The 27,123-nt window shown below is 38.0% G+C and overlaps 1 protein-coding gene across 3 annotated transcripts in view; it reads left to right on the top strand.

Moving 5' to 3' along the window:
• The window catches only part of Zranb1 (zinc finger RANBP2-type containing 1), a 59,919-nt gene that overhangs the window by 5,716 nt on the left and 27,080 nt on the right, over positions 1–27,123 (top strand). For 2 of the 3 annotated variants that reach the window (XM_059265344.1, XM_059265337.1), the window contains exons 2-3: positions 13,038–13,202; positions 14,551–15,401. In XM_059265344.1, the coding sequence (XP_059121327.1) occupies positions 13,162–13,202; positions 14,551–15,401 (892 nt within the window). In that variant the 5' untranslated portion in view covers positions 13,038–13,161. The remainder of the gene's footprint in view (positions 1–13,037; positions 13,203–14,550; positions 15,402–27,123) is intronic. The other variant, XM_059265349.1, reaches the window with a different exon arrangement.

Raw genomic sequence — 27,123 nt, 5'->3', positions numbered from 1 at the left:
AGTTGTTTTTTGTTTTGTTTGTTTTGTTTTGTTTTGCTTTTTGAGACAGGGTTTCTCTGTGTAGTTTTGGAGCCTGTCCTGGATCTTGCTCTGTAGACCAGGCTGGCCTCGAACTCACAGAGATCTGCCCAGCTCTGCCTCCTGAGTGCTGGGATTAAAGGAGTACGCCACCACCACCCAGGTTATCCAGAATAATTTTTAAGTGTTGAATACAATGACATAAAACATTCAGTTTGGGTTTGGAAATTAATATTATTTTTAAAACTTAATATAGCTGCCAGGCGGCAGTGGCACTTGCCTTTAATCCCAGCACTCAGAAGGCAGATCTCTGTGAGTTTGAGGCTAGCCTAGTCTAGAGAGCGAGATCCAGGACAGGCACTAAAACTACGTAGAGAAACCCTGTCTCAAAAAAACAAACAAACAAAAAACCAAAAAAAAATTCTGTAAAATTGCAAGAACAGTTTTTTTTAAACATTTACTTTGAATTTGTTTACAATCCAGTAAAGTGTTTATAGACCAAGTCTGTAAGTCCCTGGACCATTATTTTCAGTAGGATTGTGTTAATAATCTCCAAAACATTTCATTCTGTGTTCTGTTCTGTCCCTTCCAGGACAATGAATTCTCATGTGTTCATAACCTCATTATCAACACATGGCACACATTGTTTCATTTCTAGTTTTTCTACCTCTTCCTTGGGGATTATTTAAAGAAAAACTGTAAATATTTCAGTGCTGATTTCCCTCTCCCACTGGAACTATTCCAATGACAAGCAGTCTTGTGCCTCTCTGTCTACTACATCCTATAACTCGGCAGTCATATCAGAGGCTTGATCACATTCTATTTCTATTACCATTTATATTATTTGGTACATTTAATTCATGGTAGGGCATATGACAGCATTAGAAACAGGTTTTGATATTGCTCAGGTCTGTTATGTAGTAACAAATTAAATACTAGTTAGGGTTTTTGTTTGTTTGTTTTTTGTTTTTCGAAACAGGATCTCTTTCTGTGGCTCTGGCTTTCGTGGAACTCAATCTTTAGACCAGGCTGGCCTTGAACTGAGAGATCCGCCTACTTCTGCCACCCAAGTGCATGCACCATCACTCCTCAGCTAGTTAAGTTTTAAAATTTGAGCTTAACTCAGTATATTACAGTGAAAACAGGGAAAATTTATTTTTTTCATTATCTTTGGAAATAAGGTGTTTGCAGAATAAGTCCATTAGTAGAAATTCTAAAGTGAGTTTTACACAGAACAGAGGCTTTGCTAACTAGTGTAGTACCATGCTGGAGAGCACATTATTTAATTGCCTTTTATTTTTACAAGAAAGATGATTTTGGCTCTAACAGATATGTAGAATATGCTTACTAATCACATAGACAGTCATTGCTTTTCTTTACAATGTGATCATCTGTAGATTCTATACCATCTGAACATGTCATGTAGTTAGACTTACTCTTTTTCACTTGGCTGAATGCAAACAGAAGGCTTTTAAAATTTTTATTAACATAGCATGTTTGTTTGTTTTTGTTGTTTTTTGAGACGGGTAGGGTCTCCCTCTGTAGCTCTGGCTGTCCTGGAACTCTCAGAGATTTGCCTGCCTTTGCCTCCTGAGTCTGATTCATATTCTCTCTCCCTCTCTCTCTCTCTCTCTCTCTCTCTCTCTCTCTCTCTCTCTCTCTCTCTCTCTCTCGCCTTCTCCAATCTAGACTGTTATAGATTAGTCTAAAGTCAGGCTGCCTGTAGTGTGTCCCTTCACCCCCACCCATTCTAGGTACAAATTTAGTGTTTAGTTTTTAAATAAATTTCTAGGTTCTGCTTACTTATTCAACTTTTTAGACATCTCTTTCATAGTTCTAAATCTAAAAAGGAAAACATGAATAAAATGTGTGTCACCAAGTTTCTGTTGTTTTTCAAAATGTATGTTTAGATATTGCCTGTTGGTAGTCTCAGAGGGATTGCTCTGCAAGAAACTCAGGCAAGTTAATAATTCGAGTTTTGGATGGTGGGAACATGCAACTGAGTGTCTGCGCTTGGATATAGAAGGCTTGGATTCAAATTGTGGTGCTATCACTTAGCAGCTCCTGATTATTATTTTTTTTTCTTAATGATAGTTACTGTACTTTGTCTTTAGTCTTTAAAATTGGACATAATAATAGTTCGGAGGAGTGAATTGGCTCATATATGTAAAATGTTTCATATAATGCTTAGCAAGGTTTGTTAGCTATTATGTTTACTTGTTGAACAGGGCTAACTTTGGCAGAATTGTGAAATAGACAGAGTTGGCCTCACTGCTCACCCACTTCTAACGATTTGGAACAAACAGTGCTTTCACTGTTCTGCGGGATGCCCTTTGCTGTCTTTACAATGAAAGAAAAAGAAAAAACTACATCCTGTTCTTATTATTTATACTATAGGAATCATTGATTTTTGTTTGTTTGTTTGTTTGTTTTTTTCAAGACATGGTTTCTCTGTGTATCTCTGGCTGTCCTGTAACTCCCTCTGTAGACCAGGTTGGCCTCAAACTAAGAGATCCTCCTGGCTCTGCCTCCTGAGCACTGGGATTAAAGGCATGTGCCACCACTGTCTGGTTCTAGATTACATTATTAAGTAACACATTTTAAGTAAAAAAAAAAAAATAAATTTTTTTTTAAAATATAGTCTCATTATTTAACCCTGGCTAACATGGAGCTTGCTTTGTACACCAGGATGGTCTTGAACTCACAGAGGTCTGCCTGCTTCTGCCTGAGTGTTGGGTGTAAAGATATGGGCCACTATATCTGATGTTTTTATACAATTTTAATTCAAAAATAACTTTTATGTTTCAAATGAATAACAGAAGTTGAATTGATTTGAGAGATTGGTATTTTTGAATCAGATGGTAAATCTAAGTTGGCACTGCCTTGGAGTATTTCAGATGTTTGCTTCTGCCACTTTTTCACAGCCTTATTTCATATACTTTTATGTAAAAGTTGCAGGTTTCTACCTCCTTCCCCTGTCAAACACGTAGCTCCTTTAGCATCTGATGAAAAGCTGCTATTAGTGAGTTAGATATACTAATCAATAACTTTCTTATAGGTGCTTTGTAATTTGGGAGTAATCTGTTGGCAATCTCTACAGAGAATAGAATAATGAAAGAAGTTTTGAACATGTTAAGTGCTGTTGGATGTCTTTCTGTATGCTGTGAATATATGTGTTACTCCCCATTGGCTAATAAATAAAGTTGCATTGATTGGCCTATGGCAGGGTGGGATGGAGCCAGGTGGGAAAATCCAAGAGAGATAGTAAGAGGGAGAAAGAAGAGTAAGGGGAGACACCCCCACCGCTAAGAAGCAACAAGATGCCAGTAGACTGGTAACACCATGGCCACATGGCAACATATAGATTAATAGAAATGGGTTAAGTTATAAGAGCTAGCTAACAAGAAGCCTGACCAATAGACCATACAGTTTGTAAATAATATAAGCCTCTGTGTGTTTACTTGGGACTGAGTGGCTGCAGGATGCGGGTGGGAGAGATTCGTCCAGACTGCGGGGCAGGGCAGGACCAGAGAAACTTCAGGCTACAGTTAAGTTCTTAGAAAAGTCTCCTTATTAGTTCTTAGAAAAGTCTCATTATTTTATGATTCTCGGGATGGAAGCCAGGATTTCAGGCATGCTAGACTGAATTAACTCCCAGCCCTCTTTTATTTTTACTTATTTATTTTTGTCTTAGAGACAGGGTTTTTCTCTGTAGACCAGGCTGACTTTGAACTCAAAGTGATCCACCTGCCTCTACTTCCAGAGTTCTGGGACTAAAGGCGTGTGTCTTCTCTTTTATTTTTAAATGCTGAATTGGCAATGTACTCTGAAGGTTAATTGTCCCAGTCCCATACACATCTAAGAAGTCTGTAATTTTTCATTTCTATAGTTCCCTGAGCACAAGGAGAATGTTTTACCTAGTTGTATCTGTCTACTCCTTCTGAGTTGTAAATTGATTAGTTTTGTTTGAGATTATAATTTGGGGTGACTTCATGACTCTGAAGTTATGGTAAAATTGATTTTACTATAACTGAGGGACATGCATGTATGTAGTATTCCTTACCTCCTTTCTTACACTGTCTAGTAACTGAAATGCTTAGGAGAAAGTTGATTTTGTATTTAATGAGATAAAGTTGGTAAGTAAAGGGAATTCCTGAAATGACTAGGAGGTAGATGAAAAGAAACGTCACTATTTATGTTATATAAATGTCATATATATGTTATATGCTACATTGGATACAATTGTAAATAATTGTGTCTTCTAGGTCTTTTTTTTTTCTCATCAGTGGATTGCTAATTCTTGTTTAAGAGGGAGAACCTGTGATAATTCTCTTATTATGTTTTCTCCCCTAGTTAATGCATTCTTTATTTTTTTTAAGATTTATTTTTTATGTGCACTGATGTTTTGCCTGCATGTATGTCTGTGTGAGGGTGCCAGATCCTCTGGAACTGTAGTTACAGACAGTTGTGAGCTGCCATGTGGGTGCTAGGAATTGAGCCCAGGTCCTCTGGAAGAACAGCCATTGTAGCCATCTCTCCAGCCCCCTAGTTAATACTTTTTTTTTTTTTTTTTTTTTTTTTTTTGGTGTTTTGAGACAGAGTTTCTCTGTGTAGCTTTAAAGGCTGTCCTGGAACTAACTCTGTAGCCCAGGCTGGCCTTGAACTCACAGAGATCTGCCTGCCTCTGCCTCCCAAAAGTGCCACTAAAGGCGTGCACCACCACCACCCGGCTAGTTAATACATTCTTTTTCTTTTTTGGTTTTTGGAGACAGGGTTGCTCTGTGTAGCTTTGCGCCTTTCCTGGAACTCACTCTGTAGACCAGGCTGGCCTGGAACTCACAGAGATCCTCCTGGCTCTGCCTCCCGAGTGCTGGGATTAAAGGCGTGCGCCACCACTGCCTGGGTTAGTTAATACATTTTTATCACATTGAAATGGTAATCTTTAACGGGGTTGGAGAGATGGCTCAATGGTTAAGACCATGTACTGTTCTTGCAAGAGGACAGGAGTTGTGTTCCCAGCACCAATATCAGGTGGCTTACAACTGCCTGTAACTCCAGTTTCAGGGGACACATCTGGTTCCCAACACTCAGTATGTACACCCATATAAATAAAATATTAAAAAGAAAGAGGTTTGTGTGGAATGAAGATAGATCATCTAGTTGTAGTATGGGTAATTGCCTCAGTTAAGTAATTGTAGCTAGAGTTTTCCTGCCTGGCCCACTGTCAGGACAAATCTCTCTCACCTGCCAGTCCCACAGCTGCTCAGACCCAACCAAGTAAACACAGAGACTTAATATTGCTTACAAACTGTATGGCCATGGCAGGCTTCTTGCTAACTGTTCATATATCTTAAATTAATCCATTTCTATAAATCTGTACCTTGCTATGTGGCTTGTGGTTTACCGGCATCTTCACATGATGCTTGTCATGGCGGTGGCTGGCAATGTCTCTTCCCACCTTCCTGTTCTCTCAGTTCTCCTCTCTGTTAGTCCCGCCTATACTTCCTGCCTGGCCACTGGCCAATCAGTGTTTTATTTATTGACCAATCAGAGCATTTGACATACAGACCATCCCACAGCAAGTAATGGCATAGTGCTGGTGTGGCCAGTGTCATTCTGATAGCTGTTTGTTTTGTTTTGTTTTGTTTTATTTTTCTGAGACAGGGGTTCTCTGTGTAGCAGCCCTAACTGTCCTGGAACTCATTCTGTAGACTAGGATGGCTTCAAACTCACAGAGATTCAAAAGCATGCACCACCACACCTGGTCTGATAACTGCTATTTAACTTGAATTTATTTTGTACTACTTTTCACATTCTTGGGAGGACTTTTACCAGGTTTGTTCAGTTCAGTTTTCTTTGATAACAGGGGCCTCTTTCCTAGGTAACAGTGATTTCTGTAGAGGAAGGGTAATTCTGAGATCTACTTATACATTGTTTTCACATGTATGTAGTATTTTTAGATGATACTTGGACTATAGCTCAGAGTACTTGCCAGCACATGCAAAGCCCTGTTTTTTTTTTTTTTTTAATTCCTCAGAACCACTACCAAAAATTAGTGATTTCTAAAAAACTGGTACTTGTGCCCTTTGTGTAGCACTATCCAAATAATCAGTACATGGGTTGTGATAATAGTTCATGTTGCTCAGATTTTTAATACAGAAGTCTGGCATAGAATGGCATACTTTCAGGTATCGAGGGATGGAACAGTATTTCTTTCTTTCTTTCTTTTTGTTTTTGTTTTTGTTTTTGTTTTTCGAGACAGGGTTTCTCTGTGTAGTTTTGGTGCCTGTCCTGGATCTCGCTCTGTAGACCAGGCTGGCCTCAAACTCACAGAGATCCGCCTGGCTCTGCCTCCCGAGTGCTGGAATTAAAGGTGTGCGCTACCACTACCCAGCTGGAACAAGTATTTAATGAACAATTTATTCTTAGTAGTCTAGTCCCTTTAAACTGTTGATAGTTAAACTGAAGCTTAGAAACATGAAATTCTGATGTAGAATTCAGTTTTGGAAATGGTAAGTTTGAGATGTTTGTTAAATAGTTGAGTAAATGTTCTGGAGGCGGCTGGATTCATTAATCTGAAGTTGGGTAGAGTGTCAGACTGGAAATAGAATTTGGGAATCATCAGCATATAGGTAGGATTTAACACCCACAGATGGGAGCCAGTGAGATGGCTCAGGTACAGGCATTTGCTGCCAAAGCTGATGACCTGAATTTGATCCCTGTAACACCCATAGTGGAAAGGGAGAACTGACTCCTGAAAGTTGTCCTCTGACCTACATGTGAACTACATACAAATAAAGAAAGGAAGGGAAAAAAGTAAAACCACAGATTGATTGAAATTCCTAAAGGAGTGAGTCGGTGGTTAGAGCTGTGTCAACCAAGGAACTCTTGGTGCCTGAAATCAGAAATAAAAAGAAGCCAACAAAGATTGAGGGAGAAGAGCTAGTGAGAAATATAGGAAAGCCAAAACATGTCTTGAAGTCTGGTGAGAACAGTGTGCTTACTTGTGGGTCACAGGACCAGAAGGCTCCAGACTAAGCTATTTGACAAATTTTATGGTTGTTCTTTTTTTCCCCATAAGTTATTCATATTCCAAATATCAAAGTAGCAGGGGCAAAATGTTTTATAATTTTGTTATGGAAATTATATTATTTCTATTATAAGTTACATTTTATGCAGTGCATAAATAGTGTATATAAATAGTGTATTTCTGAGACACTGTCTCTGTAGCCCAGGCTGGTCCAGAAGTTGACATCCTCCTGCTTGTACTTTTCTTAGTGCTGGGATTTCAGGTATGTGTCTGCACACCTGGTCATATTTATTTATGCTATTATAAATTAAAATTTATTATTTTATGTGTATAAATAAAGTTTTCCTTGCATGTATATCTGTTCACCACGTGCGTGGTACTTGTGGAGTCCAGAAGAGGAGGTTGAATCCTCTGGTACTGGAGTTACAGATGATTGTGAATCACCATGTGAATGTTGGGAATGAAACCCAGGTCCTCTGGAAGAGCAGCAGTGCTCTTGATTGCTGAACCATCTCTCCAATCCGTTGTTTATATTTTGATGGGGAGTGAAGTGAGAGGAGGGCACAGTAAAGACCATGATTTTCAGCGAAACACTTTAGATAGTTGGTGATACATATGTAACCTGTGTGATAAGATAAGGGGGGAAAACGGGTATAGCTAGCTTGTGCCAGTTTGTAATCTGTCTAGCTAGATAGGAATAGATCTCAGATGTATCAAACGTGAACCCCAGCCTAAAACCTCAGTCTGAAAGGTGGTACTACTTCATTTGCTTTGTTTAAATCAGCTTGATTTGAACTTTGAAATCTCTTGACATTCAATCTCAGTTCCTAGGTTTTTTGTTGGTAGTGTTGTTGTTTTTAGAACTTTGGCATTATGCATTTTACCTTCTCTAGGTAAAGTGTTGTCTTTCATTGTATTCCATAAGGCTCCTTCTAGTTTTTCTGGTTCTGCTGCCAGCTGTGGACTCCCAATGCCTGTGGCTTGGCACTTTTTCTTTTCTTCAGTAGTGCTGGGTACTGGAAATTAACTCAGGGCCTTGGAACATGCTAGGTATATGTTATATAGCTCAGCTATGTCCCCAGCAATTGGGATTATGAGACACAATTTGACTGTAGCTCAGGTTGACCTTGTGCTTACTCTCATTGTATCTCTTGATTCTAACTGCTGTGATTATAGACATGAACTATCTTGTTAGGCTTAAAAAAAAACAACAAAGCCCTACCTTTTCCTACTTAACACTGTCTTGCAAGCACATTCACCATGGTCTTGGTACTTCTGCACTTTTACCCATGGAGTTGATCTACTCTTTAGAATTTATTCAGAGATTGCTCAAAAGCTTCACTGTTGCTTTTTTCCAGGTCACGGAATGTGACATTATCTGTATTTTGTTGGTCTTACAAAACACAGTGTACTGGTCTGTAGGCTTTGTAGGCTTTGTCCTCTAAAATCTGTGAGACGGGGTTTCGGAAACCTTTGCTGCCCTGATTGAAAATTGGTGGCAGTGAACTTAGAAAGTGATATTCCAGAAATTAATCCTCAGAGGAAACACAGTAACTCCACATATCAATAAAAGCATGATTGCTTGAAATGTTCTTGGAGTCATCTGAGAGCTTCCTGTGATGAGAGGTAACTGAGTTTTAAGGATGAGCCTATCTAAGGCAATGACTTTATGTGTGCATCTTTGGGAATGATGACATGTCAATAAGTTGAGGGTATGTGTCGTGTGTATGGAAGTGAGTGAGTGGGCTTGTGTATGTGTTATAGGAGGGAACTGAGCTTGTATTGGAGAAAACTTCAGAAAAGAGGAGTGCTGTGGTAACAGTCAGCTGGACGTGTTTAGAAAACAAAGGTGCTTAGGAGGATATTATGGTAGTTCTGACCTGAGCTGAGGAAGGATTGAGGCCAGTGGGGTGGAAACAAATAACTGATCAGATGGAAACTACTGGGAAAAAATTGTGTAGAAGGCAGAATTCAAGGTGATTCTGAGATTCTCAGCTGAGGTCCAGGGATATGAATGATACCATTTGTGGAAACTGGAGAAATCAGGATAGGAGTGCCTTATGAAGAAAAGATAAGAGGTTTAATGGGGATTTGATAAGTTATCTGAGCTCTGGAATGGGATTAAATTTGTAGTTAGTGGGTTCTCCATGTCGTCAGGATCCTGCTGTAGCACCACTATTTTTCCTGATGGTTGTGAGGAAGATAGTGATATAGGAAGATGAGAAAAGAGAAATTGAATGGGAATTTTGGCTTAAGAGTCAAGCAGTGTTTTCTTTCTTTTCTTTTTTTTTTTTTTTTTTTTTTTTTTTTGGTTTTTCAAGGCAGGGTTTCTCTGTGTAGCCCTGGTTGTCCTGGAACTCACTCTGTAGACCAGGCTGGCCTCAAACTCAAGAGATCCACCTGCCTCTGCCTCTCAAGTGCTGGGATTAAAGGCATGTGACACCACCACCAATGTTTTTGATTTTTTTTATTTATATATTAATTTTGTAATTCAGAATTACTCTGTAATATTTTTAAGAGAATTTGGAAATTGTGTGTGTGTACCCTCTTTCATTTTCTATAGTCTTTTAAGATGCCCTGCGAACATTTATAAATCTCCACAGCTTCATATTAGTAACTACATATTATGTATAGTTTATGTTAAAGTTAAAAAAATACTTTTAAGACTGCTGTCATTAATCCTTTTGAAAAATTTCTCATTTGAAACTATTGACAACTGAACTTAACCACAGTTTGTTTTTTAAAGAGTTTGTGCTTGATGAGGATTATTCATATATGTTTCATGTTTTTTGCTTTTATTTTTTTTAACAGTGGGGTGCAGATGTTTTTGGGCAGGCCAGGCCAGCACTTCATCACTTTAATAGAGGGTCGAGATTTGTAGTATAGTACCTAATTCATGAGGCATAAATTAAATGTGGCTTTGTTTATTGAGTGTTTAGTAATAATTCATAAATAAGACTTAACTAATCAGAATAATATAATTTTAAATTATTTTAGGTTTGTTTTGCCTGTACATGTGTATGTGTACTACATGTTTGCCTGGTACCTGTGAAGGTCAGAAGGCATTGGATCCTCTGGAACTTGGGTTACAATGGTTGTGAGACGCCATGTAGGTGCTGGGAACTGAACCTGAGTCTTCTGCAAAAGCACCAACTGCTCTTAGTCAGTAAACTCTCTCCAGCCCTGATAAAGACTTCTTAAGAAGAAATGGACATAATTGTGACTCTTAAGACAAATGTTACTTGGTTCAAGTATAACACATATAATTCTGTGGAGAAATGAATCCAGGAGCTTAAAAAAAAAAAAAAATCCTTTAAGGGGGCTGGAAAGATGGCTCCGTGGTTGCAGGCACTGACTGCTCTTCCTGAGGACCCTGGTTCAATTCCTAGAACCTACATGGCAGCTCACAACTGTCTCTAACTCCAGTTTTAGGGGACGTGACACCCTCACACAGACATTCATGCAGGCAAAACACCAATGCACATAAAATAAAAATAAACTGTTAAAAAATCTTTTAAAAGCCTCTGTTATGCAGATTTTATTGTACCAATTTATTGAAATATGGGTCCTTGAATAGAATTTGGAAACATAGATTGCATGCAGAATTATACTTACTAAGTTAAATGACTTGGCTATAATATGGTAACATGATATTTAGTCACAGTTCTTTTTCAAGCAAGGGGGCTGGATAGATAGCTCAGTGGTTTAGAGCAAATACTGTTTTGTAGAGCACTTGCATTTGGTTTCCAGCTTTCAACCACCTGTAATTCCTCTTCTGGCCTCTGCAGGACCTGCACTTATATGCACACACACCTACACGGACATACCGATACACACAATTAAAAAGAAAACTGTTAAAAGAAAAAACCCTCTTAGAACTATTTTCCTTGAAAATAATTTTATATACCTCATGAGGTGTGACAAATCTGAAAGAAAAAGGATACTTTCTGTTAATTCTTAGGAATGTAAAATCACACATTGTCCTCACTCTTTGATTTACTGATTGCCACAGATAAAAATGGCTCTCTCAGATGATCTCTAATGAATTGTAGCTTTCAGTTACTAAAACACAGTATCCTGTTGAGTTTCAACTCCCCAGAGTATGTGTCTCTATAGAAAACAGTCTAGTGTGCTTCTCTTGTCTTCCTCGAATTTCAGTTTGGAATTGCAAAGTTACCTGTATTTTCAGAATGAGCAGGGAAATTAGGCTGCTGTTTGTTCTTCATTTATGATGAATAGTCATGATGATAATTATGTAGTACTGAAATTTAACTCAGGGCCTTGCATATGAGTGACATGCTCTCCATTGAACTCTGCCTCCAAGCTAGTCTTGATATGATTATTACTATTTTGAATTTTATTACATTAAAAATTTCACTTTGTGTGCCTGTGTGAGTTGTGTACCTTGGCAAGCATGGGGAGGCCAGAGGACAGCTTGCAGGAGTTCTCTCTACCTACCATGTGGATCCCAAGAATAAACTCAGGTTGTCAGGATTGGCAGCAGGCAGCTTTACCTGTTGAGCAATCTTAGAGCTCCAATGTGATTGTATCAGTGGCAGTTCTTTGTTTTTGTCAGCCTTGAAAATTTGAGTATGTTATGACAGAGCACTGATTCCATGGAGATTAGCTAAAGTAAGGTAACTGGCTGTTAGTTGAGCATGCAGTACAAGCACATATAAAATGCATCAAAGCAAGCATGGATTTTGAATGTAAATATTTTAAATGAAATACTGTAATTGCTTTAGTGTATGTTTATTAATGACGTGTTCTTGTTATGGTAACTTTCTGCATGCTTGCTATAATTTCCAATAGCATGAATAAGTAATTTACATTTCATTTCTGAAAAAAACTAAAGGAAGGAAATGCCTAATGAATATGAATATTGCCACTAAATTTCTGTTGTCCACTTTATGTATGCTTGTATGATGATAGTTCCCTGCCATTGAACACACTTTCAGTGCTGTTAGATTGGGTATAGTCAGTGTGTATAAAGTAAAATTTAAAAATCTAAGCAAGACACTGGGAGGATGCCTCAGTTGGTAAAGCATTTGTTTTACAAGCACAAGGACCTGAGTTTGATCCCTTCACCCAGGTGAAAAGGCAGTAAAAAGGTGTGCTCTTGGAACCCCAGTGCTGGGGAGGCTGAGACAGGAGGATCCCTGGGGCTCACTGACCAGTCAGTTTAGCCTAATTGGGGAGCTCCAGGCCAGTAAGAGAGCCTGTCTCAAAGGAGATGAGTGATATTCCCGAGGTTGTTGTCTGGCTGCCATATGTACATTTGCATACACACACACGTATATATACATATACATACATATATATGTATACACACACGTATATATACATATACATACATATATATGTACACACACACACACACACACACACACACACACACACACACACACAGAGTTTAAAAATGTCCAAGCAAGATGATTCAAATTACCTGGTTATTAAGTAAGGGGGGAAAAACCTCGAACAAATTCAATTATAAGCATTTCAAACTAAATTATAAGTAGTTATTTTTTTACTTATTTGGATCATCTCACCTTTTCCTTTACAGTAATACAGATTGGAATTGACTCAGCACTCATACTCATGATACTATTGTTGGTTGTATTGGTACACACCTACAACCACAGGTATTTGGGAAGCTGAGGCAAAAGAACTGCAAGTTTGAGGCTAATCTGGCCTACATGTGGAGACCCTGGCTCCACAAAATAAGGAGACATGCATACACACGTGTGTGTACATGTGTCTGTGCACATATACAACACTATGCAGGAAATTCTTATGTTTAATTTGGCTGACCAGCCCAATAAATTAGCTGTTTTTCTTGCTGTGTTAAAGTAAAAATTCTAAATATAATAGTCCGTTATTAAAATAAGTAAGTATAATTAAAATGGAATTGATTAAAAATTAGGCTTTCTAAAAATACTTTTGAATATAGAAGGCTATAAGTGAAATTCAGTTTTGGTCTCCTTTACAGGAATAGCTATTCACAGTCAGACAGAACCACTTACACGTTTTGCAGTATCTCCTGAGGAAGTCAGAGTCTGAGCCAGCATGAAGATTGAATCTTGTCTTTGGTCTGATTTACCTTTATTGTAACCATGTGCAAGGTGGAGGTTATAGCATGGAAACTAAAATCTTAGTAAGTGTGCTTTTTATTTTAGTTACTAAATAGCATCCTTTCTATGAAGTTGTCCTCTTAGCAAAGGTCACTCTGTATGTAGGGTGTAGATTATATAGGAAGGAACAGAATATACTTATCCAAAGTTCAGAAAGAAGGAAAAATACCCATCATTCTGCCTAGGAAACTTTTCTCTTTCCTGGTTAAAATAGATCATGGGGGAGGTACTAAATTTAGAACAGATTGAAAAATTGAAAGGTTGTTTCCTGTTCTAATTTAAGTCATTAAAATATCATTAAATTTGCCATGTAAACTGCTTCATTTATGAATTAGTTGTCGTTAAACAATAAAGTCTTCATTATAGTGTAGTGTTAGTAAGCCCACTGTAGAGCCCTAGGAATATTTATTGACTGACTTGTCTCTCACTGTGTAGCCCAAGCTATCTTCAGTCTCGAAATCCTCCTGCTTCAGCCTTCTAGGTGCTAGGATAACAGGCATTGCCAGTATTCCCACCTTCTAGGACCTTTTAGATAGCAAATTTGTTTTTAATATTAATTAAACTTTAGTGCATTAATTTTTAAAATATCAAATATGAACAATCAAGAATAGATTGACATGAGTATGCTAATAGTTTTCTTAGAGACATTTTATCCATTTGACTTTCCTGAGAGTATAGGTAATAAGGAGTAACTTTTTTGCTCCAAATGTAATTAGATTTTGAGGATACAGAATATCAGAACTATTTCTAATTTATGTTTTTTTGTTAATTGTGATCAGTGCTCTTCAGCATCTTTCTTTTCTATTTGTGCCAATTAAAAGCAGTGAATAATTAGCACTTTCAAGCTATTTTTCTCCCTTAGCAAAGATAATTAGGTAGGACTTTGATCTTCGGAATTCGTGGATCAGACATACTATAAATAGCATGATCCACATTGTATGTAATTTGAGAGTGGTTATATGTTTAAGGTACTATTTGGTTTGTGTTCTTTCCCTTGCCTACAGGTCTTTTTAACTTCTAAATTAGTGGTGACAGCTGAGCTGAAATTGAATAATTTCTACTAGTGACTTACTATTTTTATCTTTTTCCCCTGTAGAACAAGTCTGTATTCATTTCTTCTTGTCACTTTCAGCAGTCCAAAGTAAATTTTCATTAAATTCTAAAGTCTAAGAGCTTCTTTGGGAATTTATCTCCAGTATGTCTCTGGAAGTCCCCAAACAAAAGTAGAATAATTCAATAAGAAAATTTACATGTGTCTTTTAAGACATAGATATTTTCTAAGTGGAAGTGTATTTTTATCTTTGGGGACATATTTTCAGAGGTGGAATTATGTAGCTATTTCTTTAATAACAGTGTCCTAATTATTTATAGCTTCCTGCCTGACATAACTCACTTCAAGAAGTACACAATGTCAGAACATGGGATTAAGTGGGCCTGTGAATATTGTACGTATGAAAATTGGCCGTCTGCAATCAAGTGTACTATGTGTCGTGCCCAGAGACCCAGTGGAACAATTATTACAGAAGATCCATTTAAAAGTGGTTCAAGTGATGTTGGTAGAGATTGGGATCCCTCCAGTACTGAAGGTGGAAGTAGTCCTTTGATATGTCCAGACTCTAGTGCAAGACCAAGGGTTAAGTCTTCATACAGCATGGAAAATGCAAATAAATGGTCATGCCACATGTGCACATATTTGAACTGGCCAAGAGCAATCAGATGTACTCAGTGCTTATCCCAACGTAGGACCAGGAGTCCCACAGAATCTCCTCAATCCTCAGGATCTGGTTCAAGACCAGTTGCTTTTTCTGTTGATCCCTGTGAAGAGTACAATGATAGAAATAAACTGAATACAAGGACCCAGCATTGGACTTGTTCTGTTTGCACATATGAAAACTGGGCTAAGGCTAAAAAATGTGTTGTTTGTGATCATCCCAGACCTAATAACATTGAAGCAATAGAGTTGGCAGAGACTGAAGAGGCTTCTTCAATAATAAATGAACAAGACAGAGCTCGATGGAGGGGGAGCTGCAGTAGTGGTAATAGCCAAAGAAGATCGCCTCCAACTACGAAACGGGACTCTGAAGTGAAAATGGATTTTCAGAGAATTGAATTGGCTGGTGCTGTTGGTAGCAAGGAGGAACTTGAAGTGGACTTTAAAAAACTAAAGCAGATTAAAAATAGGATGAAAAAGACTGATTGGCTATTCCTCAATGCCTGTGTGGGTAAGTTTCTATTTTTTGCATTATTTTGAATGAGATGGGAAAAGGCATTGAAAATGGCTTGAAAACATTACTTAGCATTACTTAGCATTTGACTCATTTGGTGTGATAGCTCAAGTATACATATATATATAATGGTCTGTATTTTTTACCTTGTCTGCCTTGTACCAAAGTGCCCACTTGTGTACATGCCTCTTTATCAGCTTGAGAGAAAGCTTTTAAGTAAAAGAGACTGTGAACAACACATCAGGGAGAAAGTATATACCTGAAGTTTAAAATTGTTTCTCTTATTTATTGTAACAAGATGTGACAGAGGAATACCAGCTGCTCTTTCTTGGTGTTTGTAAACAGTGTGAGCATCTTGTGATGATAAAGGCTTTAGTCAGAAGTTAAAAATACCATAAAAATGTGTGATCCAAGAAGTTGAACGAACATAACATTGACCTTGAAAATGCTGATGTTAACTTAACATGAATGTCATGTAGTAAATATTTACACACTTGGTGGAACTGATTTCATATAGCCAGCTGATTCCATAGTTAGATTATGATTTATGTGTATTGTATTTTCAATGCTTTCATAAAGAAACACATAATATTAGGCACGATTGTTTGTTCAGAGATGTTAAAGGACAGAGACAGGTGGAAGGAGGATTTTACTCCAGCTACTAACTTGATGAATTAATAATTTGTGGTATAATTTATAAAGGTGTTACTTAATTCTGTTTTGTTTTGAGACACGGTCTCTCTACAAGACAGAGTCTCTCTACACAGCCCTGGCTGTCCTGGAACTCACTATGTAGACCAGGCTGGCCTCAAATTCACAGAGATCTATCTACCTGTCAGAAAGTATTAGCTGATTCTTAAAAGTCCCCCCCCCCCTGCTCCCAGTAAATTAGGTGTTTGGATTTTATTTAAATTATTTCTGTGGGTTGCTTATTTTGACATTCACTTTTGTTTAGAAATATTTAAGTGATTTTTAAGGTTAACTTGGTGTGGAACAGTAGTGCCCCTCCTCTATGTGATTTAACCTTCTGGAGTAGTCCCATGAGTATGGAAGATGTAGATGTAGTCCTCAAGAAATCTGAGGTTTTTCAGGGCTGGAGACATGGCTCAGTATCAGAGCAATTGTTTTCTTCCAGAGGACCTGAGTTTGGTTCCTAGCACCCATATCAGATAGCTCACAGCCATCCGTCACCCCAGCTCCAGGGGATACAATGCCTCTGACTTTCATAGGCACCTGCACCCAGTTGTAAATAGCCACATGAACACACACACACCTACATATAATTAAAAATAAGAAAAATAAATCTTAAAAACAGAAGAAATGTGAAGTCTCCACCCCCGTCCCCCGCCCCCCCAGCTGAGGACGGAACCCAGGCACTTTACCACTGAGCTAAATCCCCAACCCCGTGAAGTTTTTTAAATTTTCTTCAACGTTCATGGTTGTTTTGCCTGCATTCATGTCTGTACACCATGTGTGCAGTCCTTTGTGCAGGCCAGAAGGGCAATGAATCCCCGGGGACTGCATTACAGAGGGTTGTGAGCTGCCGTGTGGGTGCTGGAAATTGAACCTGGGTCCCCTGGAAGAGCAGTCAGTGCTCATAACCCATCTCTTCAGTTATGAAATCTGAAAGTTTTTTTTTTATTTATAATGTCAAAATGTATGTCCTAGCAGTTGAGCCGCTGAAGTTTAGTCATAGTAACACTTAGCAACTGTTCTAATTTTCCTTCCATTGAGCATGAACCATACTCTGTTGACTTTGTTGCTTTATTTCATCCCTTTTCTTCGTTTTTTTTTTTTTTAATTACATTTTTCCTATTGGGGTCAAATTTATATATTTAGTACCACTTAATGCGTTCATAATGTTATATAGTTATCTTTGCTTTGCCCTAAAAGATTTTTGTTACCTAAAGGGAACCTTTTACCTATAAGGAAGTTAACACTTTCCCTCCACCCCCATTCCACCAATGTGCTTTCTGTTAAAAATATCACAAAAATGTGACTTCAAGAAGTTGAATTAGAATTATATTGACCTCCAGAATATCTCATTCAAATTAATGAATTATGTGACCTTTTGTGTTGTGATTGTCTTAATTACTTGTATGCCTTTGTAATACTTAAAATCACATTTGCAGTGGTAGTAGGCCATCTGTATTTTAATCAGATGGTTAAAATACAAATAGTGTATATAAATTTACAGATGGAAATGAACTAACTTCTTTACCCTTTTGGAGGGTTATAGAATTCTTTTAGGAATCAAGAATTTATAGTGCCTTAAGTCTGAGGATACCAGGAGAAAAAATGTTTTTCAATTTTTTTTTCCCTCTCTGTAAGCACAAGGTAGACCAGTCAGCATATTTGTCTTTATGACTGCTAGTATTTCATGTCTTTATGCCTTCTTGGTACTACCATTTATTTTATTTTACATATTCTTAATTCTTTTGAATTACCATCCGATTTCTGCATTTTAACAGCAAGGAGTTCATTTTTAAATGACAGAGCAAAAATGTATGGCCAGTGTGATCTGATCTTAATTCATTTACAGATTTCTTTGTTGTTGTTTTGGTCCTTGTGTATGGCTCTTGGTAAGGTGGATTCTGTCTTTGCTGAATTAGCTGAGTAATGTTAACCATAAGGTCAAAAGTTAAGGACCTGTGTCTGTTGGGTAGTCATATCCTGATGTGTAAATATCATTCATCTATGTTAACTTTAAAAAGAGAAAAGAGCTTGTTGACATTATGTTAGATTAATTAAAAATACAAAACACAAAACCACCTAAGGAGTAAGCCTAATAGAAAGGTGGAAAAGTTTTTTTTTTTTTTTTTTGAAACAGGGTTTCTCTGTGTTATAGCGCTGGCTGTCCTGGAACTCACTCTGCAGACCAGACTGGCCTTGAACTCACTGAGATCTTCCTTCCTCTGCTTCCTAAGTGCTAGGATTAAACTCATGAGCTATCACCATCCTGCATGTTCCCCAGGTTTTATTAGATGTGGGTACATTGTGAGTTATTGATACTTTGTATCAAAAATCACCTCTAGGCCAGGCATAGTGACACAGCCTAGCACTCAGGCCAGAGGCAGGTGGGTTTCTGTGAGCTCCAGGCCATCTAGGACTACACAATGAGACCCTAACTCCAGAAATTGTGTGTGTGTGTGTGTGTGTGTGTGTGTGTGTGTGTGTGTAAAGCAGAGATAGAGCATAAAATTGTATCCTGAGTGTAAATTCTGAGATGTTCTCACTTAAAATTGAAAAAGATTCTTCTCATAGTCAGGCCAGCTTTGAAGTTGATAAAATAAGATTGAGGAAGGTTGACTTAATTGAGAAAGCATCAACAGTGCTGAGCAAACAAGCTTCTGTGGTTATTGGATGTTTATTTCACATGTCATGTTATGTTGTGAGAGGGTGTTGGGATGGCAGTGCCCAAATGTGCTGTCAGTAGAAGTGTTACCTGGGGATGGTAAAAGCAGAGCTCTCTTGTCTTTCCTTCTTAGATAGCATGTAACTGGAACATAGAGCAGAATACCTATTTAATTACACAGTTTTTGTTCTGGAGCTATGTTGAGACAGTTCCCTGATAAAACTGTGCTCCAATTTGTGACTCATGTCCAAAGACACAAGCTTCACACAATTCCTAAGTTAAATCTCTGCTTATAGCACATGTATTCGAACCCTAGACTTACATTATCTACTAAAATCTAATCTTCCCTAGAGTGTCTTGTAGATGTAATGGTCTTATTAAATAAGAAACACAGAGCCAAATGCAGAGTTAAAAGCCCAAGAGGTCAGAGCAGAAGCCGTCCTTCCCCTCCAAAAGAGAGCTAGTTCCTGTGTATCTATCTTTTTATTGACTTTCTGTTCTGCCTTCTCATTGGTTGTAAACCCAACCACATGACCTCCTCGTCACTGCCTGTCTATACAGACCACCAGGTCTTCTGTGGTTGGTATTGAGATTAAAGGCGTGTGTCTCCATGCTGGTGGTGTCCTTGAACACACAGAGATCTGCCTGTCATGTGATCGGGATTAAGGGCCTGTGCTACCACTGCCAGACTTCTGCTATGGCTTGCTATTAGCTCTGACTCCCAGGCATTTTTATTTATTAACATACAAATAAAATCACATTTCAGCACAAATAAAATATCACCATAGTGTCTTGATATTTTTTTATTATTTATTTATTTTACATATATGAGTGTTCTACTTGCATGTATTTCTGCATCATAGAAGAGGGTATCTGATCCTATTATAGATGGTTGTGAGCCACCATGTGGGTGCTGGGAATTGAACTCAGGATCTCTAGAAGAGCAACCAGTGCTCTTAACCGCTGAGCCATCTCTCCAGCCCCCATGTCTTAATATTTTAAACTCACTACAGAGCCAGTGAGGGATTGGGATCTTCCTCAGTTTATAACCTTGCTCTTTTTTTTTTTTTTTTTTTTTTTTTTTTTGAGACAGCGTCTGACTGAAATTCTGATCCTTCTGCCTCTCCCTCATGGATTTGAGATCAGAAGTGTTCACCATATCTGGTTTATGTGGAGCTTTGTTCATGCTAGAAAAGTACTCTTTCAACTGAGCTACCAGTCTACCATCTTGATCAATGACAATCCATGTTCCAGAAGCTTTTGTTAACTTTTTATTTTCCTATACCATATTTTCTCTATCCGATTTCTTCATTTCTTTGTCAAGATTTTATTTATTCATTCATTTATTCATTTATTATTATTATTATTATTATTATTATTATTATTATTTGGTTTTTTCAAGATAGGGTTTCTCTGTGTAGTTTTGCTGCCTGCTCTGGATCTCGCTCTGGAGACCAGGCTGGCCTCGAACTCAGAGATCCACCTGGCTCTGCCTCCCAAGTGCTGGGATTAAAGGCATGTGCCACCACTTCCCGGCCTTCCATCTTATTTTTTGAGATTTGTCTCTTCATCAGCTGGCTAGACTGACTGGCTATTGCTCTAGGGATCCTCTTGTCTACGTCACTAGTTCTTGGATTATGGGACTTTTTCATGTGCTGGGCATCTTAACTCAGGCCTTATGCTTGAGTGGCCAGTGTGACTTAGCTATCTCTCAGTTGTCTTTTTAATTTTCTTTTTCTTTTTTTGTTTCTGTTTTTGAGATAGGGTCTTTCTATGTAGTCTTGGCTATCCTGGAACTCACTGTTTAGACATGGCTAGCTTCCAACTCACAGAGATCTGCCTGCCTCTTGTCTCCCAGTGTTGGAATTAAAGATGTGTGCCACCGTGCTAGGTTTTTTGTTTCTTTTTTTTCTTTCTTTTTTTGAGACTAGGTCTGGCTTTGAACTGACCATGTAGCTTTGGCTGTACTGCAATTCCTAATTTTCCTGCTTCTACTTCTGAATGGTGGGAGTGTTGGGATGACATCATGCAGACCATTCCTAGGCTGATTATAATGTACTCTTGTGCTCCAGAGTAAGAACTAAAGTTTTTCAAAGTCCTACAAGGTCATCTATAAACTGTGAAACCCCCCTCCACCACTTCCCACCCTCTATCCCCCACCCCCCAGCAAAACAAAACATTATTTAACCTGGGATTTATTTATTGTTGTACTTGGCTCATAGCATTCTGACAACCATTTCTTTCTTTCATTCCCTCTATTTTCTCCCTTTCTTTCTCTTTTCTTTAGTATTGGGGAATTGAACCCAGGGCTTTGTGTATGCTGAGCAGGTGCTCGTCCGTTGAGCTTTATCCCCAATCCTCTTTTACTTTTGCTTTTGAGATAGGGCCTTAAAAAGTTGCCTAGGCTGTCCTTGAACTCACTATGTAGCCCAAGGAGAACTTCACTTGTGATATTCCTGCCTTCAGAATGTCTGTACCACCATACCTGGTAACTTTCTTTATTCTGTTTTTTATAGACCAACCTCAGACCTTTCCTCTGTCTGGGTTGCAGAGTTTGCTAAATTACCTTTTTCAGGTCTTTTCTCTACTAATTTATTGGTGCTAGGAATGAAACCCAGGGTTTTGGACCTGCTAGGTAAGTGCTTTACCACTGAGCTAATAACAGGCCACTGTCAAGTCTTTCTCAGATGATTCCCTCTAAGGGAGGCCCTCCTGATTGATAAATTTAAAATTTCATCTTTGCCCTGTCCCTACTGCTGTCATTTTATTTTTAAACCATGCTTGTCACTTTTTGATGCATTTATTCATCTTGTTTGCTATTTGTATATGCTTTGAAATTTGAGCTTCTTGGATGTCAGGAGTTTTGTTCATAGTGGTATCCTAGTGCCTAGAAGGGTCCATCTTCAGTATTCAATATTACGTGTATGTTTAGTTTTTTTTTTAAATATAGAAAGCTATTAAACTGTGCTTTTTCTGTCAACTGCAAATATATTGTTAAATTTGATCTAGTATCACCACAATTTTTATAACTTTTGTCTATGAAAAATCAATATTTGAGGTATTTTCCATCTTGATGCCAATTGGATTTTTGCCCCCTTGCTAAAATCCTGTGTACTGAGCCCAAACTAGCCTGCCAGGTTGTGACTGTAGAACTACAGCTTGATAATAGATTTGTCAGAATGTATTTGTCTGTTTGGTTTCACAAACACCCTGTCCATTGGGGGGAAAAAAAGTATATAGGTTTTTTATATAGGTTGTTTACAGGGCCAAGGAGATGGCTCAGTAAGTAAAGTGCTTGCTGCCTGAGCATGAGACCTGAGTTCAGATTCCGAGTACCCATTGAAAAAAACCAGAAATCCAGGTGCTGTAGTGCCTTCCTGTAATCTCCGCTGGGAAGTAGAGAAGAGGATTCTAGGTGCTTTCCTAGCCAGTGTAGCAGAATATGTCTCAGAAAATAAGATAGTGTTAGAGAAAGAAGACACCTGATGCCAGTCTCTGGCCTTTTCACATGCACACAAATGCAAGCCCATTTTACATACACATCCATACAACACACACAAATAAAACTCAACTTGCTTTGGTATTAATTGTAGAGGGATGGATGTTTCCAACTTGTCTATTGAAGATTTTATTTTCAAAGGAAGTAAGCTAGTAAAAATGTTTGTATTAGTGGTATTTTTCTTTTTCTGTGGAAAACAAAACTTACACAATGTAATCAGTCTCATGTTAATAAAAAAATCTTAGTTTTGAAATCCATATCTAGTTAAATGAAAAGGATATTTTATAATATTGAAAACAAAATTAGGCTCAATTACATTGAAGAAAGTCAGGCTAGTTTTAGATAGATTGTAGTATTGTCAGTTGGGATGGCATAAGGTTTTTAATTATAGTAAGAAAACTAACCATAATAAAACCATTGAAGATACTTCAGGTTCATTGGTTCTTTAGAGTCAAGGCTGGCTATTTAACCTAGGATGGCCTTAAATTCTGGATCCTCCCACCTCTAACTCTTGAGTACTGGGATTAAAGGAGTGTATCACCATCTTGGGCTTCTCAATTTTAAGATAAAAAGCTTTATTGTTATAAGTCAAGAAATGTGTGGTAATTTGTTAGAGCAACAATGAGAAATTTTTTTTAATTTAAAAAATAAAAAAAGCATTTATATTTATAAGTATTTCTCCTGTGTGTATGTATGTGTGTGGGTGTACCTAGTGCTCACAGAGGTCAGAGGATAGCATTGGGGTTACAGATGGATGACTGTGTGCTGTTGTGTGGGTGCTGGGAACTGAACCTAGGTCCTGAAAGAGCAAGTGCTCTTAACTACTGAGCTCTCTCTCCAGCCCTCAACTAATTGGAAAAAATCAAAACCAGAAAATTTATCTTTAGTTTGTACCAGTTTTTAGGCAGCTTAGAGTTCTTTTGTTGTCTGGTGGAAGACATTGTACAGAAACTAACTTGAGACATGCTGCTGCTAGTCTTTTCTGTACAGAGATGTGTAGCTGCAAGTTTTCCTGTGTCCCAGCTGGCCTACGGTTGGGACAAATCTCTCTCACTCATGTCCCCCAAGTAAACACACAGAGGCTTGTATTAATTATAACTGCTCAGCCATTAACTTAGGCTTATTGCTGACTAGCTCTTACACTTAAATTAACCCATAATTCTTATCTATGTTTAGCCATGTGACTTGGTACCTTTTCTCAGTTCTGCCTTATCATCTTGCTTCCTCTGTGTCTGGCTGGTGATCCCTGACTCAGCCTTCCTCTTCCCAGAATTCTCCTCGTCTGCTTATCCCACCTATACTTCCTGCCTGGTTACTGGCCAATCAGCATTTTATTTATCAACCAATCAGAGCAACACATATTCACAGCATACAGAACGACATCCCACAGCAGAGGCGGGAGAGACTTCTGTTTGCTCGAGCACTAGATCAGAAGGATCAGTTTCTAGAGCTTTTGAATAATGGTTGATGCGTCTTGCCCTTTTTGTGAAGGCAGTAAAATAAACATGTCTGTATGAAGCTTCTTGTATCCTAGGGTAGTCTGTCTCTTGCTGATAGTTCACAGCATCCAGGGGTCAGTCAGATTATTTGCACTTAATGTTTTGTGTGGGGTTTTGTGTTCTGTTTGTTCTGATTTGCTTGTGTTGGTTTTATTTCCATCCAATATACCTCATACACCATTTGGAAAATTTATTTTCCATCTTTAGAGATCTTCCTTCCTTAAGGAATTGCTTTGCAATCATTACTTCCATGTTGTGGGCTCAGTAGCAGACATTTGTCCTAATATATCAGCTTTAGAAATCATCTCTTGGGAATTTAGAGAAGAATAATAAAACCATTCACTACCTTGTTAGGTTTCAGTTGTGGTTGTTTGAGTGCTAAACTGTGAATTTTAATTTAATTATTTTATTTTATTCCTTCTTTTAGGACAGAGTCTCATGTACATGCCCAGATCTGCCGCCATCTTCTGTGTAGTGGAGGGTGACTTTGAATTCCTGATCCTCATGCTTCCACTTACCTTGAGGTTACAGGCAATGTGCCACTCTGCCTGATGAACTTTGATTTTATATTCTTGCCAAACTGAATATTCTACTGAAAGATTTTCTCTGCTTTAGTGTCCTATTTCTTAATATGTTACTTTACATATGAATGAAGGCAGAACCAGACAAAAATATCTGGTATCTTATTAATTAATAGTCTTGGACATTTAAAACTGGACATCCCTGCCTTTTGAACAAAAATATTATATTAAAGACTTTTAATGGAATCAAAAATATATTCAGACTCCTGTAGCAAATCTTTGGTGCTATATCCATAAAAGGAAAATGAGCCTCTAGGATGCTGGCGGTGCATCCTTTGTATGCCATTGCTTAACTTTGTGTTGTACTCTTAATGTGGGGTGTGTGGTTATAGCTATTGCAGCTCAGCATCTAGCTGGGCGTAGGGCTGCTCGCCTTTAATCTCAGCACTGGGGAGGCAGAGGCAGGTGGATCTATGTGAGTTCAAGGTCTCTACATAGTCTGTATAGTTCCAGTCCAGCTAGGGCTGCATAGTAAGACCCTGTCTCAAAAACAAAAAGCAAAAAACAACTCAGTATCTTTTGCTCTATAAACATTATTGCTCATGGATTTACTTATCTCAGGGAGTTTATATTTAGCACTATAAAAGAAGTTATTGTCTTCAGGTAGTTTTTTTGAGAGTTTAAGGATTTTCTTCTATGATTTTGGAACTTTGAATATAAAATAGCATTTTAAATCATGATTTTTTGAAATCATTAAAGAAATAGGGAACACATACATGTATGGGTACACACAACACCCCCTTCCTTTTCACTGTTAATTGATGGTGGGCAGGTTATTTTGATATTTGAATACTTCTTGACACTCAGGGTTTGAAAAAAAAATCAAAACTTCTAGGAATGGAGTATATAAGGCAAATTGATGATTGGTGCTTGGCAGATATAGAGCCCCTAACAGTTTTCTTCTGGTTGCTTTTGGTATGTTTCAGACATGTTTTCTGGCTTTCAGAAATGATTGATCACATAGGCTTGCCAACTAGCAATTTGTACTTCCTATGCTGAGAAAAGAAATGTGGCCGGCCAGCCAGCCAGCCTTTTATGGATACAGTACCTTCTTTCTGCTGTTTCTCAAAGCAGGGCCTTGTGCTGGTGATTCTTGATTATACATATGATTATATGATACAATATATAGGTCATTAAATTAGTAAAGACCTCTAGTTAAAAATGGACAGTGACTGGATGTAGTGGTATATGTTTGTAGCCCCAGCACTTAGAAATCTGAGGCAGGAAGATTGCCACAAGTTGGAGAGTAGCCTGAGCTACATAATGGACTATGAAAGGATGTGCTTAGAGTTAGTGTTAGTCTAAAACAAACAAAATTAAAAGCCTTATTAAAATAAGTTGTGTATATTGGGAGCAAAACCCAAGCATTGATAGTTGGGCTTCTTTTTAAAAAATGATAAAAATCATTTTTCTTATTTTCTGTCCTCATTCCCAGTCTTACTTTGAAGACATCTACCTTTCATCATCAGCTTATTCTGAAAAACTTTACAGTCTGTATGGAAGTTACAGGGTTACATAGCCTTGCCATGGTTTTTCATTGTCTACTTTGTTAACATTTGGTGCCTGTCTTCTCTCTCACTGGCCTGTTTCTCCTGAAACACTTTAGCCAAAGACATATGACACTTTGCTCCTCAGTCTTTTAGCATATATTTCCCAATAACAAGGATATTTTCCCTACATAATCACAGGATATAATTACACAGGAAATGGAGTACTGAAGTCCACATTTCACCAGTTCCTCTGAATGCTTTGCCCCACCCTGTTGAATCAAGGCAGATGACATTGTGTTCAGTTCTTTTGTCTGTTCAGTGTTTCAGTCTAGAGCAGTGCCAGTTTTTTAAAATTATTTTTCATGACATTAACGTTTTTGAAAATTCCAGTTTTGTAGAATGTGTCTCAATTTGGAATTTTAGGTTTTTCTGTGATATAGATTTAGTTAGGTATTGCTTTTAGGAGAGGGAGGAGTACTGCAGAGGTGAAGTTATTTTAGCAGTGCTTCTAATATCTCTGAATAATGCCTGTGTATCATTGTCTTTCTCTATATTTTAAGATTTATTTATTTTATGTATATGAGTGTTTTGCCTGCTTAGAGGTTTACACCACATATGTGCAGTGCACAAGGAGGCCAGAAGTGGATACTAGATCCCCTGGAACTGGAGTTATAGGTGATTATTAGCTGCCATGTGGGTGCTGGGACTGAACCCAGGCCTTCTGGAGGAGCAATCAGTGCTCTTAACCTCTGAGCCATCTCTCCAGCCCCCTTATTGTCTTAAAAACAAAACAAAACACAAAATTAGAATTTAATTGTGGTAAAGTACATATACATTTTACCATTTTAATCCAGTTTAATTTTTGGTGCTGGGAATTGAGTCCTGGGATATGCTGGCATGCAGTCTACTGCGCCACACCTTGTCTCACTCTTAGTGGTGTGAGTTTTACATTGCTGTGTAGCCACCCACCTTTTCCACCTTCAGGACTGTTTTCATTTTACATTACAGTAGACTGGGACTCTATTTCCCACCCCAGCAAACTGCATTATACAGTCTGTGAATTTAACTACTCTAAGAACTGCACATGAATGGGATTGTATGGTGTTTTGGTCTTTTGTAACTGGCCCATTCTAGTTAGCGCACAGTCTTCTAAGGTTCATATGTTGTGGCATGAGTCAGTTTCCTTCTTTAATTTTTTAATTTTTTTTTATTTATTTTTTTATTTATTTTTTATTTTTTTGGTTTTTCGAGACAGGGTTTCTCTGTGTAGCTTTGCGCCTTTCCTGGAACTCACT

Source organism: Peromyscus eremicus, chromosome 1 (assembly GCF_949786415.1).
Source record: "Peromyscus eremicus chromosome 1, PerEre_H2_v1, whole genome shotgun sequence".
NCBI lineage: Eukaryota > Metazoa > Chordata > Mammalia > Rodentia > Cricetidae > Peromyscus > Peromyscus eremicus.
The sequence above is the reverse complement of the archived record's forward strand: the minus strand, read 5'-3'. Positions and strand labels throughout refer to the sequence as shown.